At 47.4% G+C, this 26,558-nt stretch overlaps 1 protein-coding gene across 1 annotated transcript; it reads right to left on the bottom strand.

The window, feature by feature from the left end:
* SLC1A4 (solute carrier family 1 member 4) lies at positions 1-24,570 on the bottom strand. Its single transcript, XM_004580093.4, has 8 exons — positions 23,827-24,570; positions 14,681-14,723; positions 13,456-13,518; positions 5,462-5,628; positions 3,554-3,787; positions 2,987-3,181; positions 1,854-1,988; positions 1-722 (listed from the first exon to the last, which is right to left on the bottom strand). The coding sequence occupies exons 1-8, from the start codon at positions 24,363-24,365 to the stop codon at positions 488-490; spliced, it is 1,611 nt and encodes a 536-aa protein (XP_004580150.2). The 5' UTR covers positions 24,366-24,570; the 3' UTR covers positions 1-487.
* Positions 24,571-26,558: the final 1,988 nt, after the last annotated feature.

Below are 26,558 nucleotides of genomic sequence, written 5' to 3'. Positions count from 1 at the left end.
TGGAACACAAACTCTTTATACACCTGAGTCCCAGCTCAGCAAATTCCAGCCAGCTTAGAATTCGGGAATCTCTCCAATGCCAGCTGTTGACAAGGCAATGTGACAGGTGACTACAGATCATCTTGGTTTGCCCAGGAAGCACCTGATATATGGTCGTCTGGAAGCAAAGACAAATACACCTGCATTTTTTCAAGCTTTAGCTGCAGGCCCTATGAGCCCATGATCCCTGGAACGTGGTGGCTCTGGGGAAGGTTTCCAGACAGAGCTCCAGGTGCATACACAGCTGTTCCTGGACATGGATCAAACCAAGCATCAGAGTGTCCTAGTCTTTGGCACACAGTTCCGCTGAGGAGCCCGATGCCTGTGCTGAGAGCTCACCCTCAAACTGGTGGCTGAGCACAAGTGTTGGTCAGATTCAGTAGGGGCCTGGCCCATGTTTACCATGGCTGGGCTAATGGGATAGGGCGCCCCTGCTGGCACAGCCACTTCACAGAACTGACTCCTTGGATTCCAGTTCCGGGGCGCTGACCACAGGGCCGGTGGGATTCTGGTGTGTTACCAGGGGTGATGTCTCCTCCTCAGACTTGGAGTTGGGGATAGCTTCCACTTTGACCTCACTCAGTTCTTGCCCACCTCTCTTCTCTGCCTTCTGATTGAGGTGATGGAGAATGCCTGCACCCAGGGCATCGCCTTCCACGTTTACCACGGTGGTAGTCCGGTCCCTGGTGGAGAAAGGAAAAGGTGGGGATGACACCAGACCCTTTGTGGTGGGGAGGAGAAGAACCCTGTCATGGCAGGCTGGATGCCATGGGAATACTGGGACTGGCGGGAGCTTTGCTGTTCACTAGAGAGCACGCTATGCAAGGCGGCAAACCTCACCTCACCCTGCTTTTTAAATTTCTTGTTATCTGTGCAGCAGGGAGAAGGTGATCTGTCACCCACTGGCTCATTCTCCAAATGCCTCCAATGGCTGTTGCTGGGTGAATCTGAAGTCAGGAGCCCGGAAGTCAATCCAGGTCTCCTGTGTGGGTGGCAGGGACCCAATCATTTGCTGCCTTCCAGGGTGTGCATTAGCAAGAAGCTGGAGTGAGGAACAGGGCCAGGACTTTGGTATGGACAGTGGGTATCCTAAGTGCCATCTTGATTGGCAAATCAAACACCTGCCTCTATCCTACTCTGATTTTCTTTGAACATTGTTCATCCTGACAAAAGTATAGCATAGAAGAGTTCACATCACAGAACTAGTAGACAGTGCCAGGATTTGAATCCAGACACTGGGTTATAGGGCTTACATAAGCTCCCCCTATTCACCATTAATATCACACTGACCTTCCTGTAAAATAAGTGTTTATACCTGCCAAAGGTGTCATGAAACCCCTAATATTGTAGGGTGTTCTTACAGGAGCCTGGCAGTCAGCCAAGATGGTGCTTCTCAACTGACTCCTTCTCCGCTGAGCCCACCTCACTCTCCTTAGCATGGCTCATCATCCCTCTCCTCCCAGAATTCATGCCTGTGCTGTTCCTGTCCCAAAAGATCAGGGTCCCTGACTGCTGATCCCTTTCACTCAGCCACTGACGCCTGTGCCCTGGGCTTGTGTTGAGGGTCTCAGCCTCCTGTCCCCACTTCACTGAGTACCCTAGGGAAGTTCTTGGCAGTGACAGCTCATGGCTGTTCATGGATGTTCAAGGCAGCAGATTCTCATCTTGCTCAGTTTTCCCCAGCTTAACTTCCAGGCTCCTCTACAAGTTTCTCTGCATGCCCCATGCCGCTGGCAGAGTGTCAAGCTCTCAGGAAATCAACACAGACTCTCCTTTTGTTTTTGGTGTCTTTAAGACTTGCTACTGCTACTTACACAATCCAGTCAACAGCCAGGATCAGAGAGAGGTCATGCGTCGGCAGTCCAATGGCCTCCAGAATGATGGCGATGGTGAGGACTCCTCCAGCTGGCACGCCTGCTGCCCCTACACTGGATGCAGTGGCAGTCACTCTAGGGGAAGAGAAAACAAAGTCGGCCACTAATACAGTGCAAAGTGGGCACAGAGAAGCAGAACCTGGTGGCCATGACTTGGAAACCTAAACCCACACCACCATCTCTCACGTCAGCAAGGCAATGGTCCATTCTCTTCAAGGACGGCTGGGCCTCCTCATCCTTGGGCTCTGTATCCACGGATTCAGCCAACCATGGATTAAAATTAGGAAAGAAAAATTGTGTCTATACTGAACAAGTGTAGACTCTTCTCCCTAAGAACACAGGATAACGACTGTCTACATCACACTTGCACTTTATATGTGATCTAACGCCCAAGTTCAGCAAAATTATGCTTCAGCACTATAAACTGCTAAATATTAAAATGAAAATAGACACAAGACAGTTGAATAGTACCCTATAGCCATTTTAAGGTGTATAGTAGCCGGTTTTGTATACAAACTGAAATTGAAATGTCAATGAAGTAGTCATGGGATGTGGTTAAGAACTTGCATTTTTCTTAACATATTGGTTACTCAATACCATGTCAAATAATTCCATAATGTTGTAAATTGTTGTTGATGTTGTGTTGTGGCTTTTAATTGATTGGGATAATGTTCTGCCAGCTCTGCCTTTAGGCCAGAGATGGTCTCCCCAAGAAACTGTTGAATTTATCTGAACAATAAGATGCTGGACTCTGTGCTTGGTATATGCTTGCAAAGAAAGAATCTTGACTGAAAAAAAAATGTGATCTAACTCACGCAAAAGGGTTTGTATGTACTATGCAGATCTTATGCTGTTGTGTGTCAGCATGCAAAGGTTTTGGTATCTTGGGCAGGGAAAGGATCCTAGACCCAATCCTAAAGATACTAAGGGGCAAGTGTAATGAATTCATCCTGTCCTTATTTTACAAATGAGATGCTGAATGTGGCAAGACTGGCTGCTTTCAGAGAAATACATAAGAAAAACTTGAGGTTGTGAGTCAGGCCCAGAGATGAAGGCTAGAACAAGAAACTTACAGGATGGTGAAAATCTGTCCTGCGTTCAGATCCACATTGTTGAGCTGGGCGATGAACACTGCGGCCACACATTGGAAGATGGCAGCGCCATCCATGTTCACGGTGGCCCCGATGGGGAGAATGAACCTGCTGATCCTCTTGTCAACGCCATTGTTTTCTTCAATGCACTTGATCATGGAGGGAAGTGTTGCTGAGCTGGGAACAGAAAAACCAAGGATGAGACTTGAGTGCAGTCCCTTCTAGCCAGGTGCACACCATACCGTGAAATGAGCACAACCCCAGGCTCTGTCTTCCATCCTTGCAAGAATAGAGGGGGGAAATTCAACAATGGTTTCAAAGTACAACATAAAGCCTCAACTCCCAAAACATTAAGAATGTGACCTTCTGTGTTATCCTGGGATTATCTGCTTGGATTCACCTCTTCCACATTTTTCAAGACTCACATGACGCCTTTTGGTGCAGAATATTCTCAAGAGCATAAAGAATGGCTTGTGCAACCCACCACTGGCTGACCTGATTCATATCACTGTGACTCAAAGCAGCCAAGCACACCTCACACCCACTCACCTGGAGCAGGTAGCAAATGCTGTTGCAAACGGTGTAAGGAGGCCCAGGAGGAACGTGTATGGGTTTTTCCGCGTGAAAACAAAATAAACAAGTGGCAACACGAGTCCTCCATGAATGATGTGGCCCAGGATAGATGCAAAGATATATTTCCCAAGGCTGGTCACCAGCACTACGATATCCTTCATTTCAACAATCTTGCTTCCCACCAGGAACATGATGCCCACGGGGACATACCTGGAGCATAAGCACAGGGTATGTGTCAGGAAGGGAGGGGAGGCTGGGCCTAGGGGAAGGGGGAGCATAGGTGATTCCTCACATGGAATGTAGGCTGTCTTCATCTCTGTCTAGGGTAACCCTGAGAACCAAAAACAAATCACGGGGACAGACCAGCCCAATTTACAGGCCACAAGACTGAATAAGATGGGGGTAACACTATTTGTATGTGACACAGTCATGGACCACAACCCAGACATCTTTCCTGGCAGGAAGATTATAGTCTTTTAGGGATAGACATCACTAGCCACATGACCCCCAGCCTGAAAGGGAAAGGACTGAAAGCCCCTGGGGCTGTGAGCTTGACTTTGGGTTTTGCTGAGATTTATTCTGAGTCTTTATAAAAACACCAAAGACTAACAAACATTTCACAGAATTGCTGTGGTAGCAAAACTGATCCAATGATGGGACTTTTGTGAAGCTTTCCATCCTTTGTGGTTTGGAAAACACTATTCCGGGCTCGGCAGTGTGGCCTAGTGGCTAAGGTCCTTGCCTTGATCCCATATGGCCGCTGGTTCTAATCCCGGCAGCTCCACTTCCTCTCTGTCTCTCCTCCTCTCAGTATATCTGACTTTGTAATAAAAATAAAATAAATCTTTAAAAAAAAAAAAAAAACACTATTCCGTGGGAAAAAATCATTAACAACGACACCCTGGAAACACTCCAGGAATGGGAAGGTTTTTGTGTTTAGGATAGAAAGGAGTGAATTAAGGGAGCTATTGAGAACAAGTCAGTTGTTTTTGAATTAATATAAATTAAGGAAGAAGGTTTTAATGATTGACTTTATTTGTAAGTAAAACACATTTGTAAATGTGATTATATGGATAATAATGTTGCACAGTTCCAATTACAAGGGGTACAAAAGGGTGAGCAGTGTGAAGTCCCTCATCTCTCCTTCCTACACAGGGTTTTTTCCTCCCTGAAAAACAAGTCAGTTTTATTGTTTCTTGAGTCTTCCTTCAAGAGATGGTCTAAGCAGTGTGATTGATTTTAAATCCCAAAGTAATACCTGACTACATTATTTAAGAAAAAATGAAACACTGTAGATTAGACCAAAATCTTCCTTAGGCACCACTCCAAGCCACACTCCTCAGTAGATAACCACTCAGACAACCTGTGCATTTAGATACATAGGTATGTATTTAAACCCTTTTTACCCAATGTTGTATCTTTATAAAAATATTTGTTTATTTACTTAAAGTAAGAGTTATATGTAGAGAGAGATACAGTCAAGACAGACAGGGAGAGATCTTCCATCCCCTGGTTCACTCCCCAAATGGCCCCAACAGTAAGGGCTGGGCTAGTCCAAAGCCAGGATCTAGGAACTCCATCCATATCTTCCTTCCGGGTAGCAGAACCCCAAGCACTTGTGTCATCTGCTGCTGCTCTCCCAGGCCATTAGCTGAGAGCTGAATCAGAAGTAAAGCAGCTGGGACAGGAAAACGATGCTCATATGGGATGCTGCCATTGCAGGTGGCAGTTGTACTTGCTGTGCCACAGCACTGCCCCCCTCCATTACTATTTGAATCTTTTCATGTCAGTACATAGAAACCCACTACCTGCAATGGCAAAGCGGGATTCTCTTTTGCAAGACTGGAAAAATGAGAGGGACAGCAAATGTGGAGCAGTACTCACCACATAATCCATGATACCAGCACCATTGTGGCCTCATTGAGGGAACTGAAGAAACGGATGAGCTCCTCTCCTTCAGAGCCTAGCTTCTTTAGGGCCACTCCCAACACCAAGGCAAAGAGGACCAGTCCTAAGATGTTCATCCCTTCAATCTCTGTGTCAATGGGGATCTGCAGCAGCACAGGAGAGAGCATGGTCCACATTTACAACATACCTGAAGGGCACTTCAAAAAGTTTGTGAAAATGGAATTAGGAGAAAAGTTGATTTTGGTGCAATTTTTAAAAAATTCATGCATATGAAGAATCCTCAAAAAGTTGAAGGGAAATGCATATTATGAAAAATTGAATTTCATTTTTTTAAATCAAAAATTTTAAATTCCATTTTCCAGGAACTTTTTGAAGTTGCCTCATATTTGCTCGTTATCATTTTTTTCTTTTAAGATTTTTATTGAAAAAGCAGATCTACAGAGAGGAGAGACAGAAAGATCTTCCATCCACTGGTTCACTCTCTAAATGGCTAGAGCAGCTGCAGCCAAGCCAGTCTAAAGCCAAGACCACCTTCCAGGTCTCTACACAGGTGCAGGGTCCCAAGGCATTGGGCCATCCTTTGTTGCTTTCCCAGGTTATAAGCAGAGAGACAGATTGGAATTGGAGCAGCCAGGCTATGAACTGATATCCATATGGGTTGCTGGTGTTTGTAGGTAGAGGATTTGCTGTTGACCTATTATGCTGGCCCCTTGCTTGTTATTTTTACCAGACACTATGTCCAGAAGTCCAAAAGCTCATGTTTTCTTTGATCTTTAGCAATTTCACAAATAAAAGAATAGGAAACTAAAGGGGAGAAGGAATTCAAGGGCAAAAACTTCACCTAGTGAATATGTATTAAAATAACATAGCCTAACGCAGAAAATAGTGGGTTCCCATCACTAGAGTCATTTGGGATTTGGATAGTTACTCCAAAGGGATGCTATTAAAAGAAGAGCTACTTGGTAAAGTTCCTTCAGGCCAAGAATGAATGACTCCCTCGTCAGTGCTAACAAGATTGTTTTTGTTACTGGGCTGTTCCAATGACTAGTTAACAAATTTCATAAGATTTTGAGGATTGACAGAGACTTTATCAGGATACTATTTTCCCAAGTTACTTGAATAGACATTCTGTCTTCTTTCCTGTTCCTAGCCACACTGAATCTCAAGACTGAAAACCTGTATCAGACAAACCTTTCATTCCATCAGCCACATGAACAAGAAGCACATGGCTGCTTAGCGAAAACAGAAAGAGAGCTGTGAGCTGTGGCTCTGCACTGCAAATAATGACCTTTCCTGCACTTTGGGTTCTTCATCTACAAGATGAAGTACAATGGACTGAGTCAGAGCTTTGGACTTTTTTCTCCCTCTCTTTCAAAGTAGAATATTTCCTTTAATCAACAAAGGCTGGTAGAGCTCAGAGACCTGAGCTCTAGAGAGAGTTGCCTGCTCTGCTGTGAGTAGAGTGTGCTAATTACTGCACTGGTCAGTCCCCAAGGCCCCCATTCCTTCTAGCTGCATAATGGAGTCTGGGACCTCACCAGTATCCCAAACAACAGGTACTCAAAATCACCCCACATATTACCCCCAACTTCTCTAAGAGAGTTCCAGGCCTAATTCATCAGAAACATGCCAAGAACCATATATTCAAGTACATCATAAAAATTGATGGGTTGGGCTATGCTCCAAGGCAGGAGCAGCCACTATGTAGCCTGGCTGTCTGCAGGATGCAAGAGGCCTAGCCCTGCACTCGTGGGGACCTGGGAGGTGCTGCTGGGTTGGGGGAAGGGTGTGGGGAGACCTGGGATCTCGTGTCCAGACAGGCAGAATGAGCCTGGGAATTTCCCCACTAGCGTGGTCCATGGATTGATCAGGGAAGGGGGTAGGGAGCTGTGTGGCAAGGAAGACCACTGAGAGAATATGCTGCAGGCATGAGTGACTTCTGAGGAACTCCCATTGACTATAGACCACTGTTCTTGCAGGTAAGTGAGGGGATTGAGACTGAGTGGCTTGGGGGTGGAAGCAGCAGGATTTCTATGGGTCAGACAGATGCACCAGCCCACATGGGAGATCATAACTGGGCTAGTTAGCATGGACCACAGCTGACTACCACTCACCAGTGCATACTAAAGCTAGGGCTGGGGGCCTGCCTGGCAGGGCTATATCATAATACTCGCTAGTAAGAATTGGAACAGGGGACGGCTAATGCTAGAGTGGGCAATGACACTAACCAATATGTGAGAGAACCAGGTCAGAGGGCAGATTCTGAAGGGATATGTGGGCCCAACCCTGTGGAACTGCAATTTCCACTGGTTTGCTTAAGAGCTGGGGGTGGTGACAGGATGAGCTAGGCATGACCATGGAACCCTCTGACACTCGTGGGTGCTGGGGTTGGGAACAGGCTGGGCTGGTCCAGGCTGTAGCACCTGCAGACACACTCAAGAATGGGGTGTGGGGGTGGGTCGGGTTGCAACACCCACCAGCTCATACAAAGGCCGGCATGGAGGGGGGGGCGACTATGCTAGGTAAAGGCCTAGTACCTGCTGGCACACGTGAGATCAAGGTCTGGGTGTGGGCCTGGTAGGGAACTTAGGAAACTCCCCTGGTGAGCATATGACTCAGGCTTGGGTGTTGGACGCCTTGGGTAAGGTAGCTCCACTTGTTGGCAAGTGTGTGGGTTGGTTCTAGAGAGGGGTTGGCCTGGCAGGGCAAGACCAACCTTAACTCTCTGGCATGAGCAGGAGCCAGACTGGAGTGTGGGTCATTGCTGGGCTAGGCTGGGCAGGGCTAGGCTACAGTACCTATCAGTGAGAGCTGGAACTGAGGATAGGCCAGACCAGGCCAGGCTACAGCATCTGATGGCAAAGGCCAAGTTGGGTGATGGGTTATAATGGGCTGGATCGGTACATCCATTAGCATCCACAAGATCTGTACCTGGGAATAGGCCTGGTTGGGGAGCTTAGGGAACACTCCAGCTGGGTGGTGGTTCCCATTGGTGAGTGTGAGAGCTGGAATAGGGGCAGTGTTCTGGGCTGGATATGACTGCAGTATCTCTCAGCCTGGGTGTGGACAGGGTCGGAGATGTGCCAGAGTGGGCTAGACTATCAGCAACTGGTGCTTGTGAAAGCCAGAATGAGTATAGAATGGGCTGGGCTAGGTCTCAGTTCCCACTGAACCACATGAGAGCAGTGTCGGTGTGGACCAGGTGTAGCTGGCTATAATACCCAATAGTAAGAATTGGAATGGTTGTGGGCCAGATGGGCAAGGCCACTGTTCTGCCTGGACAGGAGGTAAACTAAGGCTGGGCCAAGGACCTTCCGGTATGTGTGAGATCTACTACTGGGAGTAGGTCTGATAGAGCAACTTCGGGAACTCCTCTGTCAGGACACAGTCCTTGCAGATGAGTGCAAGAACCAAGGCTGGTAGCAGTCCAGACCAAGCCATTTTACAGTACCAGCCAGCATTTGTGTGGATCAGGTCTAGGGGCAGATCAGGCTGGGTCAGTTCATAGGACCCACTGGCTTATCTGAGAACCAGGACGGGGTGCAGGATAGGCTGAGTTGGGCTGTGATACCAACCAGTTCACATTAGGGCCAGGACTGGGGGCTGGCTGGGCAGGGCTGGGCTGGGCATGAGCTAGAACCAGAGCCATACTGGGCTGGGCCGGGCCACAGCATCTGCTGACAAATGCTGAGGTGAAACAGGCAATGCCAGATTGAGCCACAGACACTTGAGACCTGGGGGGTGGAGGTGGACTATGAGCCTAGTGCAGGGACTGTTGGGGGGCTCCCCTGCTGGGCCATTGTCCCCACTGATAAGCATGAGAGTTGGGATGTGGGCAGACCAGGCCAGGCAGGGCCACAGTAACTGTTACCCTGCATGTGAACAGGGTTAGGGGGAGAGTCAGGCAGGGCTAACCAACTATACCCACCAGTGTATGCATGAGCCAGAGTAAATGCAGGTTGACTGGGGTTTGCCACAGCATAAGCTGGTATAAGTGCTGGGACTGGGGGAAAATTCTGTCAAGCTAGATTATAGAACCACCTGAGGAGTACAAGAGCTAGGGCTGAGGATGGGCCTGTTAGGTTAACTGTGGGCACCTCCCTGATGATCTGTAATTCCCACTGGTAAGCACAAGAATCAGGGCCAGGGGTGGTTCTGTCCAGACAGGAGGCAGCACCTGTTGGCATGAGTGTGGGCTGGATAGTGGGGCTGGATGTGGGTTGGTTATTGGGTTGAGCTAGGTTTCAACGCCCATTGATGTATAGGAGAGCTGAATAGGATGTGGGGCAGACTACGTCTGCTGTACATACTGGCAAGTGTAGGAACTAGACCTGGGAGTGGGCCTAGGGGCTTATTGGGGTCGCCCCGACTAGGCTGCAGTTCCTGTTAGTGAATGTGAGGGTTGAGTGTGTAGAGGGCAAGGTTGGGCTGGCCACAGCATCCATTGGTTTACTTAAGAAATGGAGTTGGAGATAGAACTGACCTAACAATTGCAACTACCAGTGTGTATGTGTAGATGGCATGGGTGACAGACTAAGCTGGACCTGTGCTATCAAACACAAAAAAGAGTCTGGGATCCCTGCAGACAAGATTTCTGTGGGGATCCCCCCAACTGAACTACTGGAGTCAGAACTCTAACCATGGGGAGAACCGTAAGATCTGTGGTCTGACCGTGGAGTGCATGTGTCAGAACTCGACTTCCTTCGTGGTTAAGACGGAACAGTAGATGGCATGCCCAGATGCACATGGAAGATATGTACAATTCATTGGGGCCTGTAGAGGACATTTGGTACCAAAACAGAGGAAGGAGAGAAGGACAAATTGCTCAACTGCCCCAGCCAAGTTTTGACAGCAAATATCTGGATGAATGGAGACTCTGAGGTGGACTGTGTCAGCAGATGGACCTTGGAAGGATTTCCTCATCCTTGGATCAGCGAGATCAACAACATTTCAGAACTGTCGAAACTATTCAAGTGGAACCATTGGAGCAGGCCCCACACTGCAGACTCTGGGATGAAACTGGGTGGCTGTTCCCCATCCCTGGGTACTGGGGCAGCAGGGAGACTGGGTGCAGCTTCTCCCCTAATTTTCCTTTTCCCCCAGATACAGGAGGAAAAAGGGAAGATTTGGAAACAGTGGTCTCACCCACTTTCCTCTAGTCCTTGACCCTTCCCATCCTGGTTAACTATGTAAACATCATTAAAAATAAAAAAAATTTAAAGGCCTAGCATGGTAGCCTAGTGGCTAAAGTTCTTGCTTTGTATCCGCTGGGATCCCATAAGGGCACCAGTTCATATCTCAGCAGCCCCACTTCCTACCCAACTCCCTGCTTGTGGCCTGGGAAAGCAGTCAAGGACAGCCCAAAGCCTTGGGACCCTGCACCCTCATGAGACCTGGAAGAAGCACCTGACTTCAGATTGGCTCAGCACTGGCCATTGTGGCCATTTTGGGAGTGAATCAGTGGACAGAAGATCTTTCTGTCTCTCTCTATATATCTTTCTGTTTTTAATTAGTTAACTAATCTTTTAAAATTTAAAAAAAAAAAAACAACCAAACTGATGGGGTAGCTTTTCCTTTTCTTCCAGTGTTTCATCATAAAAATGATCAAATATTTGATGAAGAAACAAATTCAGGACAATGATCACAGCATACAACACAGAGATACAGTAGTTACATATAACCACTGGTTGTGTCATAAGTCCCTCAACCTTTCTGTGCCTGTTTTCCATCTACAAAATGGGATAAAATACTAGCTTAAATGTAAGGTAGTTAGTTATAAGGGTTAAATAGGTTAATACAAAGACTGTGTCTAGCAAATGAATTGGCCTTCATTACATCAACAAGAATTAGCTATTTCATGAGTTATTTTGTTGGATATTCTTAGGCTCATTTGTTATTTCGAGCATGTGCATGTAAGCTTTAAGATTTATTTGAAAGAGTTATAGAGGGGAGGGGAGGGAGAGACAAAGAGGGAGTGGTCTTCCATCTGCTGCAAGTCCCCAAAGGCTGTAACAGCTGTGTTAGTCTGGAGCCAGCAACTTCATCAGGTCTCCCACGTAGGTGCAGTGAACCAAGCACTTGAGTCATTCTCCACTGCTTTCTCAGGCACGTTAGCAGGGAGCTGGATTGTGGATAGAGCAGCTGAGACAGACTAGTACCCACATGGGATGCTGTCAGTGCAGGCAGCAGCTTTTACCTACTAGGCTTTGGAGACAAGGACATTCCCTGTACATCTTTACAATCTTACAAAATATGAGATTTATGCAAGCCTGCAACTAATATGGACCTGTTGGCCTTTCCTTCTTGAAGACTGACTCCCTTCAGTTTTTGAGTTAACTCATAGTGGATGCCAGGGTGAGTCAACTGCATGGATGCTAGAGGTCATCAGCATCGCCAGCAAGGAGCTCAGAGCAATCAATCAATGCCATGTTTGTGAAAACCAAATGTATCACAGAGACAATTGATGTTGTAGGATGTACTCATCATTCTTCCTTTCAAATAGCTTGATTTATCTTGAAAGGCCACCATTCCAACTGCAGGGGGATTTTCTTTGGGAAATATCCTAACAGGCAACAAAGGAGAAGCTTTTCTACACCCCCTACATGTGAGCTTCTCACCCAAGGTTCACATAGGAGGACAGCCCTGCTTAGAATGACTGGAGCTGGAGCAGACTCCATTTTACACAATTATATCTGCATAGTTTTCATGTATACTGAATTTTCCAAGAATATCAAGTTGATACAAACTGAAGGTAGACTGTTTTGTTCTTGACTTCACCAAGTGTTATTTGTTTTTTTTAGGATGTTGTACCACCAACAGCCCAGTTTCTAATGACTTCCAAGTCCCCAGCAAAACATACAATGTCAATTTGCAGGTAAGCTGTGGTTTTAGTGAGTCTATGTACATATATAAAAATATTTATTCAGTAGCAGTTTTGTTAGAAATGAATGTTGTCATATTGCTTTTAAATCCCAATATATCAATTCTAAGCAGAAATGAATGTATATCTGAAAGCCTCGTCATACCTTCTAGTTGCAGTGTGATTTTTCATGAAGACATTGTTTTATTACAGTTTTTTGCTGTTTTCCCCTTGAGTTTTTTTTTTGAAGGTACATGGGTAAGGCAGGTTAAGGCACTTGTGGATTCTATTTCAGGAGGTTAGAAGCGGTGTTATAAGCTATTTTATAAAGGGTGGGCATTTGGCCTAGTTATTAAGACATCACTTAAGATGACTGCAATCCATATCAATGTATCTGAGTTCAAGGCCTGGCTCTGGCTTCCAGTTCTAGCTTCCTGCTGATATGAACCCTAGGAGGCAGTGGTGATGGATCAAGTAATAGAATTCCTGTCACCCATGTGGGAGACTTGGATGGAGTTTCCAGGTCCTGGCTTCTGCCCAGACCCATCCAAGCTGTTGTGGGTATTTGGAAAGTGAACCAGCAGATGGGAGTTCTCTTTATGTTTCTCTCAAATATTTTAAAATCTATTTATTTTTATTGGAAAGGCAGATTTACAGAGAGGAGAGACAGATAGAAAGGTCTTCTATCCACTGGTTTACTCCCCAAATGGCTGCAGTGGCCAGAGCTGCATCCTCTGGTTTTCCCACACAAGTGCAGGGTTCAGGGACTTGGGCCATCCTCTGCTGCCTTCCCAGAACATAGAGAGCTGGATCAGAAGTTGAGCAGCCAGGACTTGAACCAGTGCCCATATGGGATGCTAACTGAGTCATTGTGCTGACTTCCCAGATAAATTTAAAATAAAATTTTATGGATCTTTGGAGGATTCCAGGGCTACCAAAAGTGGTGTTAGGCCACTTGGAAAAGAACCAAAGGAATAATCCAAACCTGTGTGCTTCACGTGGTCCACTCGAACCCAAAGTTCCCAGCCCTGCTGAAAACGATGCGTACACCTCAAGAAATTTGCTTTACTCTGTAAATATTTTTCACAAATGATCTTATAAAGTGCTTTACCTTTTCACTGGTGATGTTTCCAGAGCTGGTGTTATGAATTTCCACTTTGTAGGCAGTTGCATACTACAGTCAAGAGGAAGAAAAGCCCAGTTAGTGCCTGGGAGAAAACTGCCCAGAGGGACAGTCAGCATGGCCAGATCTGTCCACATTTCTTCATTATTTATGCTGGGTGTTGGGGACATGCCTCACTTATGCTGAGTGTTGGGGACATGCCTCACCCTGACAAGGGTCCCTGGGAACTATACAGAGCTTACTTCTGTGCCCAGACAGCAGGGCCGTGGAGGAGTGTCTGTCCTATGTAGGGACCTATGGAAGCAAGGCAGTCAGTGGGTGTAACAAGGTGTGCATGACTCCCTACTAGAGTATAAACTATTGTAAACTATAAACTGATGTGCCGTAGTGAAGAATCTTGGCATCAATACCGCAGTGCCAAAGATCACATTTCCCTGTGCTGATTTGCTTCCATTGATTCCACTTCATTTCAGTACTTGTTTGAGTGCGATTGCTCTTTAGCATCTGTTTCTAATCCAGTTTGAGCCTCAGCTCTACAGAGCAGAGGAAGGGAGGGAGGCAAGATGCCTTTTTCTGGCTGTGTTACCTAGGAGACTGGCTCACCAGAGGTGGATCGTGGCTCCAGTGTGGGCCCTAGGGCTGCCTTTACAGCTGCCGCAAGATACACACAGTGGGATTCAGGGGAGTTTGCTGGGATGCAGTTTATGCCAGGCCTCAGGAGGAGTCCATGAGGAGGTACAGAGCCAGAAGTCTGCTTTGTGTTTGCCTTTGATGGTCTCTGGCTTCCCTTAGCTTTGGCTTACCAAGATTTCACAGGCAGAGATGTTCAGCTATCCCATGGTCAAGGGGGACAGGGAAATAAGACCAGACCAGACCAGACCAGAACCCAGCCACCACACCCAACACCACCCCTTTGTGACATGCACTGAAAGCCCATTAAATCTTTTTCTTCTAACTCACATTATCGGTATACAAGTCACTCCTGTGCTTATAAAATAAGCACACCAACTAAAATAAAACAGAGCAAATGTAAAAAGGCTGTAAGTTGAAATTAAGATGTCTTACAAAAAGGAATCAGAGGAGTCCACCTAATGTCACCTTTATTTCCCTTCTCTGGGAGAAGAATGGCCACCGGGTGCCATTGCCCCCTCATCCCTCACCCTCTGCCTACCCCTGCAAAGATTCACTTGCTTAACAAAGCATCCAGCCTTACCGTACGGAATGCTGCAACCACAAGGTTGGAGGGAAACAGGTTTCTGTGGGAAAAGAAAGCATTCTGTCAGGATTCCTACAATTTGGAGTGCCGCACGCCTGCTGAAAGATACCCCCGTCTAACCACCCAACATGGTGTTCTCGCTGTCTCTACCTACAGAGGACACTGTGACCTTCCACTTAATCTAAGCACCTCACCAGGGCCTCTGTGACTGCACCCCAATACATTCTCACCTCTCCTCTGGTGCGCCTCAATGTTTAGGACTGACTAAAACCCACTAACCTTAGGACCTGCTGTCCTATCACCAAGGGTGTGACTTTCTAGTTAGACTGCTGCGAGAAAAACAGCCAATAGCTGGTGGGCATCCTGGGCCTGGCTAATACCTTTGTGTTAACTATACCAGTGTGCCAGCTTATTTGCCTGTTCTATTTTTTTTTTATAATTTTAAGATTAAAAAAAGAGATTTATTTTTTTATTGGAAAGTCAGATATACAGAGAGGATGAGAGACAGAGAGGAAGATATTCCATCCAGTTATTCTCTCCCCAAGTTGCTGCAATGGCCAGAGCTCAATCAATCTGAAGCCAGGAGTCAGGAACCTCTTCCAGGTCTCCCATGTAGGTACACAGTCCCAAGGCTTTGAGTTGTTCTCAATTGCTTTCCTAGGCCACAAGCAGGGAGCTGGTTGGGAAGTGGGGGCCAGGATTAGAACCAGCACCCACATGGGATCCCGGTGCGTGCAAGGTGAGGACTTTAGCTGCTAGGCGATCGTGCCAGGCCAAATTTTAACATTATTTTTTAAAAAGATTTTTTTTTTTTTGGTAAATTGAAAAGTCAAATATACAGAGAGGAGGAGAAAGAGAGAGGAAGATCTTCCATTCACTTGTTTCCTCCTCAGGTGCCACAATGGCCAGAGCTGAGCTGATCCAGAGCCAGGAGCCAGGAGCTTCTTTGAAGTCTCCCACTTGGGTGCAGGGTCCAAAGGCCTTGGGCCATCCTTGACTACTCTCTGCTATTGTGGCTGCTTGGGGAGTGAACCAGTGGACAGAAAATCTCGGTATCTCCTTTCCTCTGTATATATGGTTTTCTAGTAAAAATAAGTAAATTAAAAAAAATGCTGTCCAAGGCAGGTGATCAGCTCCATTGAGTTCATCCGTTGGTGCTGTTGCTATGTAGCCGGCATTCAGAGTCTGCCTCCAGAGCGCTCAGCACCCCCACTCTCCACCCCCACACCCCTGATGGTGAACTTAAATTGCTTTCAGCACACTTAAGGAAAGGCCAGCAGGCACATGCTTGTTTTAAGCAGGAAAAAAAGTGACCTTTAGCTGAATTAAGTGTTACAAAATTGTGATTATAAATCTGATTTTTATCAAAACTATATTTACTTTCTTTTTAAGAAAAGCTATGAATATACCAGCAACCTGTACTGACTGGTCTTTAGTGTACAGATAAACAGCCATTCAAAGTTGCCTATTATTTCCATTACAAAGCAACTTTCTTACTGATTCCAATCTTGCAGGCTAGGTCTGGCATCTCATTTCCGCTTGCTATCCTATCTCAGAAGCAGGAGGGAGCCATGTACCATTGTTTCTCTGTCCCACATCCACCATGTGACAACAACTTTCAGGCAGTCCCAGACTGAGCGGGCTACAAGGCTGTCTGCACAAAGGCGGAGAATTTAAGGAAAGAACAGGGTCAGAAACCCTTTGCATTCCCCATGGGAATAATTTTCCCTGCAAATACCTCACATCCTTCAGGGATTAACTGTTTTCTCAGTGAATGCAAGTGCAAACTTTCCCACAGCCTTGAGACATACTGTTTTCCAAGGAGCGTGAAATCCTTCCATCTCTCTTGCCCAGCTGTTTACCATGGGTCATAGCCCAGTATGATTCCATCCAGAATGGACCTGACCCAGGTACAACTTCTGGTCCAAACAGACCTGTTTTCAGACCCAGTGGATACCAAGGGTTATAGGCAAGACTATAGGTGAAATAGCAACTTTTACTGCTCTCCCACCCCCGATTAACTTCCTAAAATACAGCATATTCTAGTAGTTTCTGATAAAGTTTAAAATCCACTTAGCATGTGACCCAGCAGTTACATCACAGAGACTGACCCAAGAGAAATAAAAACCTATATTTGCAAAAAGGACCTGTATGCATAATAGCTTTCTTTAGAATGATTTAAAACCCAACAGATGAATGGATAAACAGACTGATACAATCACACAATGGGATGCTATTTGGTAACAGAAAGGAACCAGCTACTGCTATGCACTTGAGCATGGAGACATCCTAACAGTCCTGTGCTGAGCCACAGAATTCAGACAGGAAAGTATACTCCTCTAACAGCCTCACTGATAGAAACCTCTACAGAAAAACAACCTAGGGGCGGGCACTTGGCTCAGTGATTAAAATGCTACTTGAGAAACCTGCATCCCACATCAGAATACCTAGGACTAAATCCGCCCTCCACTTGTTTTTTTCTCCCAAAGATCGATTTATTTGAAAGGCAGAGTGAGAGAGAGAAAGAGAGAGGATATTTTCAGCCTCTACTTCACTCTCTGAATGTCTACTACAGTTAGAGCTGGCTTGGGCTGAAAGCAGGAGCCCAGAACTTCATCCCAATATTCCCTGTGGATGGCAGGGACCTAAGTAACATGGACATCATGTATTGCTTTCTCAGTCACACTAGCAGGAAGCCTCATTGGAAGCAAAGGTGCTGGGATTCAAACTGGTACTCTGATGTGGAAGCCGGAATCCCAAGAGACAGAGCCCTGTGTACCACAGTGCCAGCCCACATGTCCCCTTTGGATCCAGCACACCCTGAAAGGCAGCAGTGATGGATGAAGTGCATGAGTACCTGACCCTCAGGTGGAAGAACTGCATGAAGTGTCTGCCTTCAGCTTGGCTCATCCACAGCAGTTGCAGGCGTCTAAAACATGAACCAGCAAATGGAAGATCTCTCTCTCTCTCTTTGACTTTCAAATAACTAAAAAATAAAGCACTGTCTTACTGTATGTCAGCCATGCATCAAAATCGCTTAAAAGATTAAAAAATATATACAGAGCTAACTGCAAAGGAGATTTTCCAACCAGAACTTACTCAGTGGATGCCCATTCTTTCTTTAAATTATGTAGCTCAGTTTGCAGGGCTCAGTGCTCAGGAAGGACTGCTCAGGGGCAAGGGATGAGACTCAGGCATCCACAGACCAGGCACCCTCAAAAAGGTACTGAGGCTGTGAGAGCCGAGCAAACAACTGCTCTCTGTCCTGTCCTTTCCCTCCCTCTCTTCTCTGGCTGCATGATGCTTTCTGACTGCGCTGTTCTGGGATCTTCAGGCACTTTGTCAATTCCTCCCATTCACAAGGTCAGTTCATGGGCTTGCAGAGTGAGGCAGTAGAGATAGTAGAGGTGATCCATTTTAATCCAAGCATCCTACATTCACCATGTGGAGACCCCACGACTTCATGTTGGCCTATTTCCTGCTTACGCTCCACCAAGGCCAGCACTGTCCAATGGAAACATCTGTGTTTGTGAGCTCTCATGGTGGGCGTGTGGCTTCTGAGTGCTTGAATATGCAGCCGGGGCCACTAAAGAACTGAATCTCTAATTATGATAGTTAAACTTGTAGAGAATAAAGACTGCAACTAGTGCATGTGGCTAGTGTAGAGCTTTGCAGTGTACAGCCTGGGAGACAGCACCTAACTGTCTTCCTGTATGTTCTGCACGTGGTTTGATCTCACCAGACACTGGGTGCGTGTAACTATGGGGCTCTTCATCTTACTCAAGTTCTCAAGTATTTCATTGTTCTGCTGTTTGATACTGAGATTGATCTGATTACATAGTACCTCATGGGCATTAATACTGATGTTTCTCAGATATGAGAAGGCCACCAATCAACTTATGGGCTTTAACCAGAGTGCTACAAAAGATTAAATATTTCAGACAGAATGCAAAGTATCAGCATGTATCATCCTTACAATATTGGTTGGTGGAACTTGTGTTTTGGTTTGTGTGTTGGAATAGGTGGTGAATTGGAAGGTTTATGTGCATGGATACTGTAACACAAAAGGTGTTTTTTTTTTTTTTTTTTTTAATTCCAAGTCAGAAACATGTGGAAAATGCCAGGGTCATACCACTAAATTCAGAGATCCAACTTGGATCACACTAGAAAGGGATAAATGGACAAACCTTTCCAGTGCCGCAGGAATCTCTGGCTACATTACAGCACAAAACCAGAAAAGCTGGTGTGAGCTGTGGCTGAACTGGTCACTGTTCATATACCATTGGAGGGGCTGGTACACACAGGCAGCTTGGCCCAGGAAACTTCAAAAATGGCCATCTTCATACATCTGGTACCACTGTTCTTCTGATCTTATTATCAAGGATGTGTGTATGTTCCAGTTTTATATAGGAAAAAAAACATAGAACTTAGGTGTATTTTTTTGTTCCAAAGGCATTTCCTTTTATTTAAAAAATTCTTGACCTGAATCTATGAGACTGTCAAGTACTCTTCAGGACAGGATATGGCATAGTATGTATTCTGGGATGAGTATTTATTGTCCCTGGTATTTGCTGCTGAAGTTATGTGCCCCTTTAGATCTAAGGACCTCCACCAAGAGGGAAACCGAGAAAGGGTTGGGGAGTGGGCCCCCACTCTGTCAAAAACGTTTTGGAGGTGCACATCCAGTTTTACATTCAGGCAGAAAGGCTAGGACTGGACCCCTGGGGAGAATTCTGGGGAGTTAAGAATGACATTGAGGCTTTATTTGGGATCACTCTTGAGCTCTCTGTGAGAATACCAGCAGGGCACTCACACAAGAACCATTCAGTTGTCAAGACAATTTCAGGCAGTACATATTTATTATTATTATCATCCCCATCTTGCCTAGAAGGAAACTGAAGCTCGGAGAAGCTAATTCCCTTGTCCACACAGAGTTAGTAAGTGATGCCTAGGAAGCGTGTTAGTATCTACTGTCGACCACTACCAGCTGGCCTTATGCTCTCAGCAGCCTGTAAACTATTCATGTGTTTTCCTGGTAGTAGAAGGAATGGTCAGGAGTTAGATCTGCTTTTTTAAAATATTGCAAGCAAACTGCTCTTTATTTCCCTTCGTGACTAGATAAGCTAAGAAATTTCATTTGTTACATTTGGATCCTTCTGTGTGCTGACAGTCTTTACCTTGCCTGTAGAAGAGAGCTGATGTGCACAGCAGGGTATGCCATGGTCAATATTTCAGGCCAGTTACAATTCATTCCCTCTACTTTACAATCCTGAGCTCATGTTAGATATCAGTTTCTGAGAGGTTTCTTTGTGCCTACAAAAGGAGTGGGCCCTTTATAGTTAGGAGGCATCACATAGATTCACATCAATCCTTGTGAAACAAGGTTCATCAGGCCACAATAAATGAGCACGGGGAGAAAAAAAGTTTAGAAAACCAGGTGACAGACATGGACATAGCAGTACTTTGCCATGCTACTGCACGACAGTGGCCAGGTGCAAACAGGAACCCTGGGCCAGGGCCTGTCCATACCTATCTCTGCTGGTTGTCCATCAGAAAACTACAGACTTAGATTTGCTTTATGCCAGTTGTCTCAGTCTCTCCAATTTATAGATGATGGTAACTCAAGTCAGCTTTGGAGACTACAAACATGTAAGAGAAACAGGAACTAGAGCAGCATTGAGGATTTCTGTCCCATTTTGGAAAGGAAGGCTGTTCTGTGATGACTTACATACATTTTCCAAAGTGCCACAATATCAAGTCTGTGAGAGGACTTCAAAAATTTTATGAAAAAAGGAATTAGGACCTGGCACAATAGCATAATGGTTAAGGGCCTCACATTGCATGCACTGGGATCCCATATGTGCGCCAGTTCTAATCCCGGCGGCCCCGCTTCCCATCCAGCTCCCTGCTTGTGGCCTGGGAAAGCAGTCGAGGACGGCCCAAAGCCTTGGGACCCTGCACCCGTGTGGGAGACTGGAAGAGCTCCTGGCTCCTGGCTTCGGATTGGCTCAGCTTTGGCTGTTGTGACCTCTTGAGGAGTGAACCATCAGAGGAAGATCTTCCTCTCTGTCTCTCCTCCTCTCTGTATATCCGCCTTTCTAATAAAAATAAACAAATCTTTTTTTTTTTTTAAAAAAAAAGGAACTAAAAGGGTTTTGGTTAAAAAAGATTTTGAAAACCATGGACAGTTTTTCCATAGCACACACTTTCCACATGCTTTCTGAAGAGTCAGAACAATTAGAAGGCATTTGGGAAGTAAAATAATGGGTATATATAGAAGGTCTCTTTATATCTGGCTCTGGCTTTCAGATAAAGTAAAAACAAATTCTTTAATGGGAAATCCTGGTTGGCACCCAGTAGCAGTTCTGGGGCATTCTGCCACCCACAAAGGGCATGGTCTCCAGCACATGGCCTTGGTAACAACCATGCTGACTCTTTAGAAACTTTTCCCACTCTTTCAGGTGTCTGAGTGCTGGGAAGTTACCTGTCAAAGGCCTGCTGGATAACTGAGGTAATTACTGCCACCATTTCATTTCATGTATCTGTCCACAGGCATAAAGGACAGGGCACTGCCTTTGCCAAAGTACATACTTGCAGTCGCATGAAATTGGCATCTGAGAGGAAGCACTTTAAACACGTTACCCCCAAGGCTCCAGAGACCCAGGGAACCTTGCCAGTGACTCAGGACTGTTTGTGCTCGCAAGCCACTCAGCATGAAACCTAACCTGGCAGGTGTATGCACACTTTCCTCAGCCTCCCGCCCTAGCTCGAGAAAGTGGGCATCTGCCCTGACCCTGTTCTTACACTCAGTTCTTCTCTTGACCCAGAGCAAATGTTTCTAACACAGTCACACTAGGCCAGGAATGTGACACCATCACCATGACAATGTTGACTCGGAGGGGAAGACAGACTAGGAAAAATCTAGCCCTGAACCATGGGGTAGGAGACCCATAGTTCTTCCAATCCTTATTTTCACAAGCCACCCCATGACCTTGAGTAAATCACTTCATCTTTTCCCTTTTAGGTTTTCTCAGTAGTACAATAGGATTGTCCTACCTGCTACACTTTAAACATGAGCTCCCGCACTAAGGTTGGCTGTTGGAAGCATTATGAAACACTACCTACCCACAACAAGCCATGACAAAGCCTTCCTTAGCCGTCCCATGCAGGTGTGCAGGCCAAGCCATTGTGTCCTGCAAACTAAGCTGTGAGGCTAGATCATCATTCACTACAGAAGCAGAAGCTGGGCAGTGGGGGTACGGTGGGGAGCTTGCATTTAAAAGCATGGTTGGGAAGCAAGAAGTCCCAGCTGGGAGTGGCAGTAATGAGGCCATCTCCTGCCACCCCAGCCTCTGCCCCACTGGGTTTTGACCCTCTTTTAGAGATAAAAGAATACTATTGAGGTTTCCTATAGGGTATCACCAGCAGGGCAGAGCTTAACATCCCTTTCTCCCAGGGCCACAGATCCCTATTAAAAAAAGAAAGAAAGAAAGAAAAATCCTTTAAACACACAATTGTCTTCCTTTCCTGCAAGAAATGAGATATCCTGAAAGAAATAAGCCAAAGGTGCTCTCAATTTCAGTCTTTTAGCATCCACCTAAAAGTTACTCGCCAGAAGTGGGCATCTGACCTGGCAGTGAAGATGCTGGCATCTCCTTCCTAGCAGAGTGCCTATGTATGACCATTGCCTCTGGCTCCTGACCCCAGCTTCCTGCTAATGCAGATCCTGGGAGGCACTGATGATGGAGCAAAGAACTGGCTCCCTGCCACCATGTGGGAGTCCTGGATTGAGTTCCCAGGTTCCACCCAGCCCAGCCCAGTCCAGTCCTGGATACTTCAGGCATTTGGGGAATGAACCAGTAGATGGGAATGCGCTTTTTCTCTCTAAAATGAAAACTTCCCCCTAAATCCAAATATCCAAGCTTCCAGAGAACAAAGGCTGCCATCTCAACAGTCTATGGGCCACCCCCACTTGCCCTTTGGCAAGAACAGTTATCATCATTTTTCCCCCCAGTGGAGATATCCTGGATTGTTGTTGCTGTTGCTTTAAATGAACCACGGAATTCTTCCTGAAGCCATGGACAGTCATCACATTTTCCAGAGGGAGAAATGGAAACACAGAGGAGTGATCACTTTGCCCAGGCTTAGCTGTTTTTCACAGCCTCAGCAATGACAAGCTGTGCCTCAGTGACTCAAGACAAAACATACCCCCAATGCCCGGCATCCAAAATGAGCAGAAACCAGGAGGAGGAGCCAGCTGGACTCCTCACACAGCTGAGCCGGCTTACATCAGCCAAGGAACAGCTCCCAGCCGCAGGACTTGGAACTAATGGAGAAACCATGAAAGGCCGGAGGTTCTGGAAACCACACAGCATCAGCTCAAGGGATGAAAGCAAACTTGCATTAAGTCACCAAAAAAAAAAAGCAGGCAAAGCTAAGTGAAGATGCTGCTTGCCATCTCCTGGATCTTAGAGTGCCCCACAGAGCAAACCCTTGGAAACTCACCATGACTTGGGTTTGAGGAGAGGTGGTCCTGGCTGGGGTGGACGTTCACCTGCTACAAGGTCCTGGGAGAGGATAGGGGACCCACCCAGCCACCTCCACACCCTACTCTCCTTGGACCCACCAAAAACTCAGGAAAAACGCAGCTTCCTTGGCAGCAATCTAGCTGAAACAGATTGCAAGTGGGATGGCCCAACAGGTAAACTTTAACCAGTGTTCCTAGAAGCTTTTGGGCACGGTGGGCATTAAGTGGGATGATACCAGAGGAGCATGGAGTGAACATTTCTCTTAGTAAAGTCAGCCTGAGTATAAGGGCTGAAGTACAGATGGGAGCTGACTTCCCTAACACACACACACACACACACACACACACACACACCCATAAGAGTAAGCCTGGTACTTGCTGCAAGATGCAGCCCTGAGCCTAGGTTGTCCTGTTTGTCCCAGAGGTCTGGAAAGGTGTGAGCAGCATGCAAAGACTCTGGACAGGAAGGGATCTGGACATTTTTACAAACATTAAAGGCCACCAGCAGCCACTTAGGAACAAAGGAGTAGCGGAGTGTACCTGTCTGGGAACTGGAGTGCATTAGGCAGTTGGCGCCTTACTCCCACTGCACCCTGCATGAGGGGGAGAGCATTACCTGATGAGGTCAAGGAAAGAGTCCACCGTTTCTTTAGGAACTGGGGGAGGCCCCGACTCCTCCAGCCCCAAGTCACTGTTCAGAAGAGATTGCGCGCCAGACCCGGGCTTGATGATGAACGCCAAGGCGACGGCGAGTGCCGAAGCACCTAGTGTGGTGAGGCCGAAGTAGGCTATGGCGATGCCGCCCAGACGCCCGAGCGAACTGGCGTCAAGCGAGGCGGCACCGGACACCAAGCTGCAGACCACTAAGGGCAGGATGATCATGCGGAGCATGCGAAGCAGCATCTCACCAGGGAAGGCCAGGTAGGTGATCTGCGTGCGAGTCAGCTGCAGCTTGCGCAGCACAGCGCCCAGGCCAGCGCCCGCCAGCACCCCGGACACGGTGAGCAGCACCAGCGCGTGGCGCCGCAGAAAGCCGACTCGGTGCCCCGCGCGCTCCACCACCGTTTCCTGCTCGCCGGACCCCGCTGCGGACTCTGCCGCAGGCCCCGCCTGGGCGCTGTCGAGGTAGCCGTTGGTCTCGCTGCCCTTCTCCATGGCGCTGTCGGGCGTCCGAGCCGGAGGTGGCGGGGAACGGGCCCTGGGAAAAGACGCGGTTCTCAATGAATGGATCGGGCGGAACTTGGCGAGGTTCGCCGACTGTGTCCCGCAGGTTCTGGGATCCGGCTCTCGGGATAGTCTCTGGGCCGGAGCGGCCAGAAGGTGCGCAAAGGCAAAGAGGGGAGTACAACGGAGGGCAGTTGCTCCGGGAAGAGCGGATCGCGCCGCGCCCAGCCTTCCAGGGCAGCGGCGAGCTGGAGATGATGCAACGCGGGAGCCGCGAGCTGGGACGCACTGCGCGGGCGAGGGCGGGCGCAGGGAGCGGCCGTTCCGCCCCGCCCCTTCCCCGCTGGCCAATGAGAGTCCGGCCGCTGCCCGTGGGGGAGGGGTGGCCGGCAGGGGCCTGCTCCTGGAAGCCGGCGGCGCCGACTGATACTCCGACCGTCGAGACCCCGACTCTGCCTCCCGGAGGGTGGATTTGAGTGGTGAACGCTCGCCAGTGCCTCTTTTGGCCGGTCTAGATCTGGGCCCTTGGAGTGGAGGGCCCGAAGAATGTGCAGTGTCACCTTCTGGGTGGAAGGGGATGGGGTGAACCGAGGGTGCCCCCGCAGAGTCCCAGGAGGAGCGCTATTTCCTGACTCTTCGGGGCACCCCTCAGTTGCCTGGAATCCATGGGATCTGTTGGGGGCAACGCATGCATTGTAGCCAGCACAGTCACGGGCCTTGGAACCAAGGACAGCGGACACGGACTGGCTGATGGCTGACTGGGGGAACCTTACGCTCTCATTAAGGGTTCTGGCTTTACCCACAAGTGAGAAGGGACTCTGGGTGACTCCAGATGCAGCTCCCAGGCTGTCACTGCGTGTACCATGGCACTCCTAGGCGTGTGGTTTGGGAATGCCCGGGTATGTGGTGGAAGACACGAAAGTGTTTTAGAAGCAGCAGCTCTGAGCCCAACACTTGGTCGCTTTTCTGCCTCCAACTGCCTGGCCGCTGCCCAAACATGCCAGCGCCTGGATTTTAACCCCTGCCACCGGCGGTGCAGTCCTGACACAGTTTGCCCAATCCAAAGCCCTGGTTCATGTGCTAGTGCTATTTTTGTGTCAGCTTAACTTCCTCTCTGAGCGGTCACATACAAGGCTTCTCTAGAATTGCCTTATGGTGTAAGATAAATTTTATTGTCCAGTTTTCTCACTCTGCTCTAGAGAGTCTTTTGTTTAGGAGTTTTGTGGATTGGAACTCTTGTGTGCTGGCTAACCTGAATGGAGCACTAGGGCAACCTCCTGTGTATTTCTTGTTGATAAAGAACTCTCTCTCTCCAAAATTGTCATGGCAGATCCTTGTCTAAGTCTTAGGAACTTTGAGGATCTGTCCAAATTTTGGGAGGGGAAGGGTTTCAGTACCTGAATCGTGCCATTTATTGGCAGGAGCTTACAGTGGGGGTTTTGTGGAGGATGGTGGAGAGGATGTGACAGGTGAGCTCTTGGTGTTTCCATCTGTTTTCCAGAACACTGTGTTTCTCAGTGTGCACTGGAGAAAAGGTGGATTTCTACAGATGCCACCTCGGGTTTGCCAGTCAACCATTCCCTGTGTTTTGACAACCACTGTCATGCAAAAGATGAGCCAGTTATGCTACAGAAAGTACTGTCCAGCTGCCTGCTTTACATCTCCACCTGGGTAACACGCAGTCTTCTCCATTCAACGGGTTCAAGCTCCTTGTAGCCTCCCCAGGCCTGCTCATCCTTTCCATGTTGGCATTAGCAACAGTGGTCATGGCCTGGCCATATCCATGTGAAGTTGAAAGTGACCTTTGATTCTTGCTTCTCTGGTGCCTTCTCTAACCTGATGGGCTTTCGCAATGTTTGTTACCTCCATCCCTGCCCTCCATTCTCACTGCTGGCATCCTGGCCCAGTTTTCATTTCCTCGCTTCTTATCCAGGCTATCAAAATGTTCTCCTAATTAGTCTTTCCAGCTCCAAAGCTCCCTTTGTTCCAGGAATCCAGTATTCTCCCTGGCCCCGGGTTAACCTTCCAAATGAGTAATGTACATGTTAGGACTACATGCAGCTTGCACCCAGCAAGAATAGAGAAACGCGGGCATGCCTTCCCCTGTAAAGAATCTGCCTAAAACTTGAGCACAGTTATTTTGCTTTTGTTTCATTAATGAGAAGTCAGTGCAATGGCCACACC

The sequence above is a fragment of the Ochotona princeps genome, chromosome 8 (assembly GCF_030435755.1).
Source record: "Ochotona princeps isolate mOchPri1 chromosome 8, mOchPri1.hap1, whole genome shotgun sequence".
Lineage (NCBI taxonomy): Eukaryota > Metazoa > Chordata > Mammalia > Lagomorpha > Ochotonidae > Ochotona > Ochotona princeps.
This window is presented reverse-complemented; position numbering and strand designations above follow the sequence as displayed.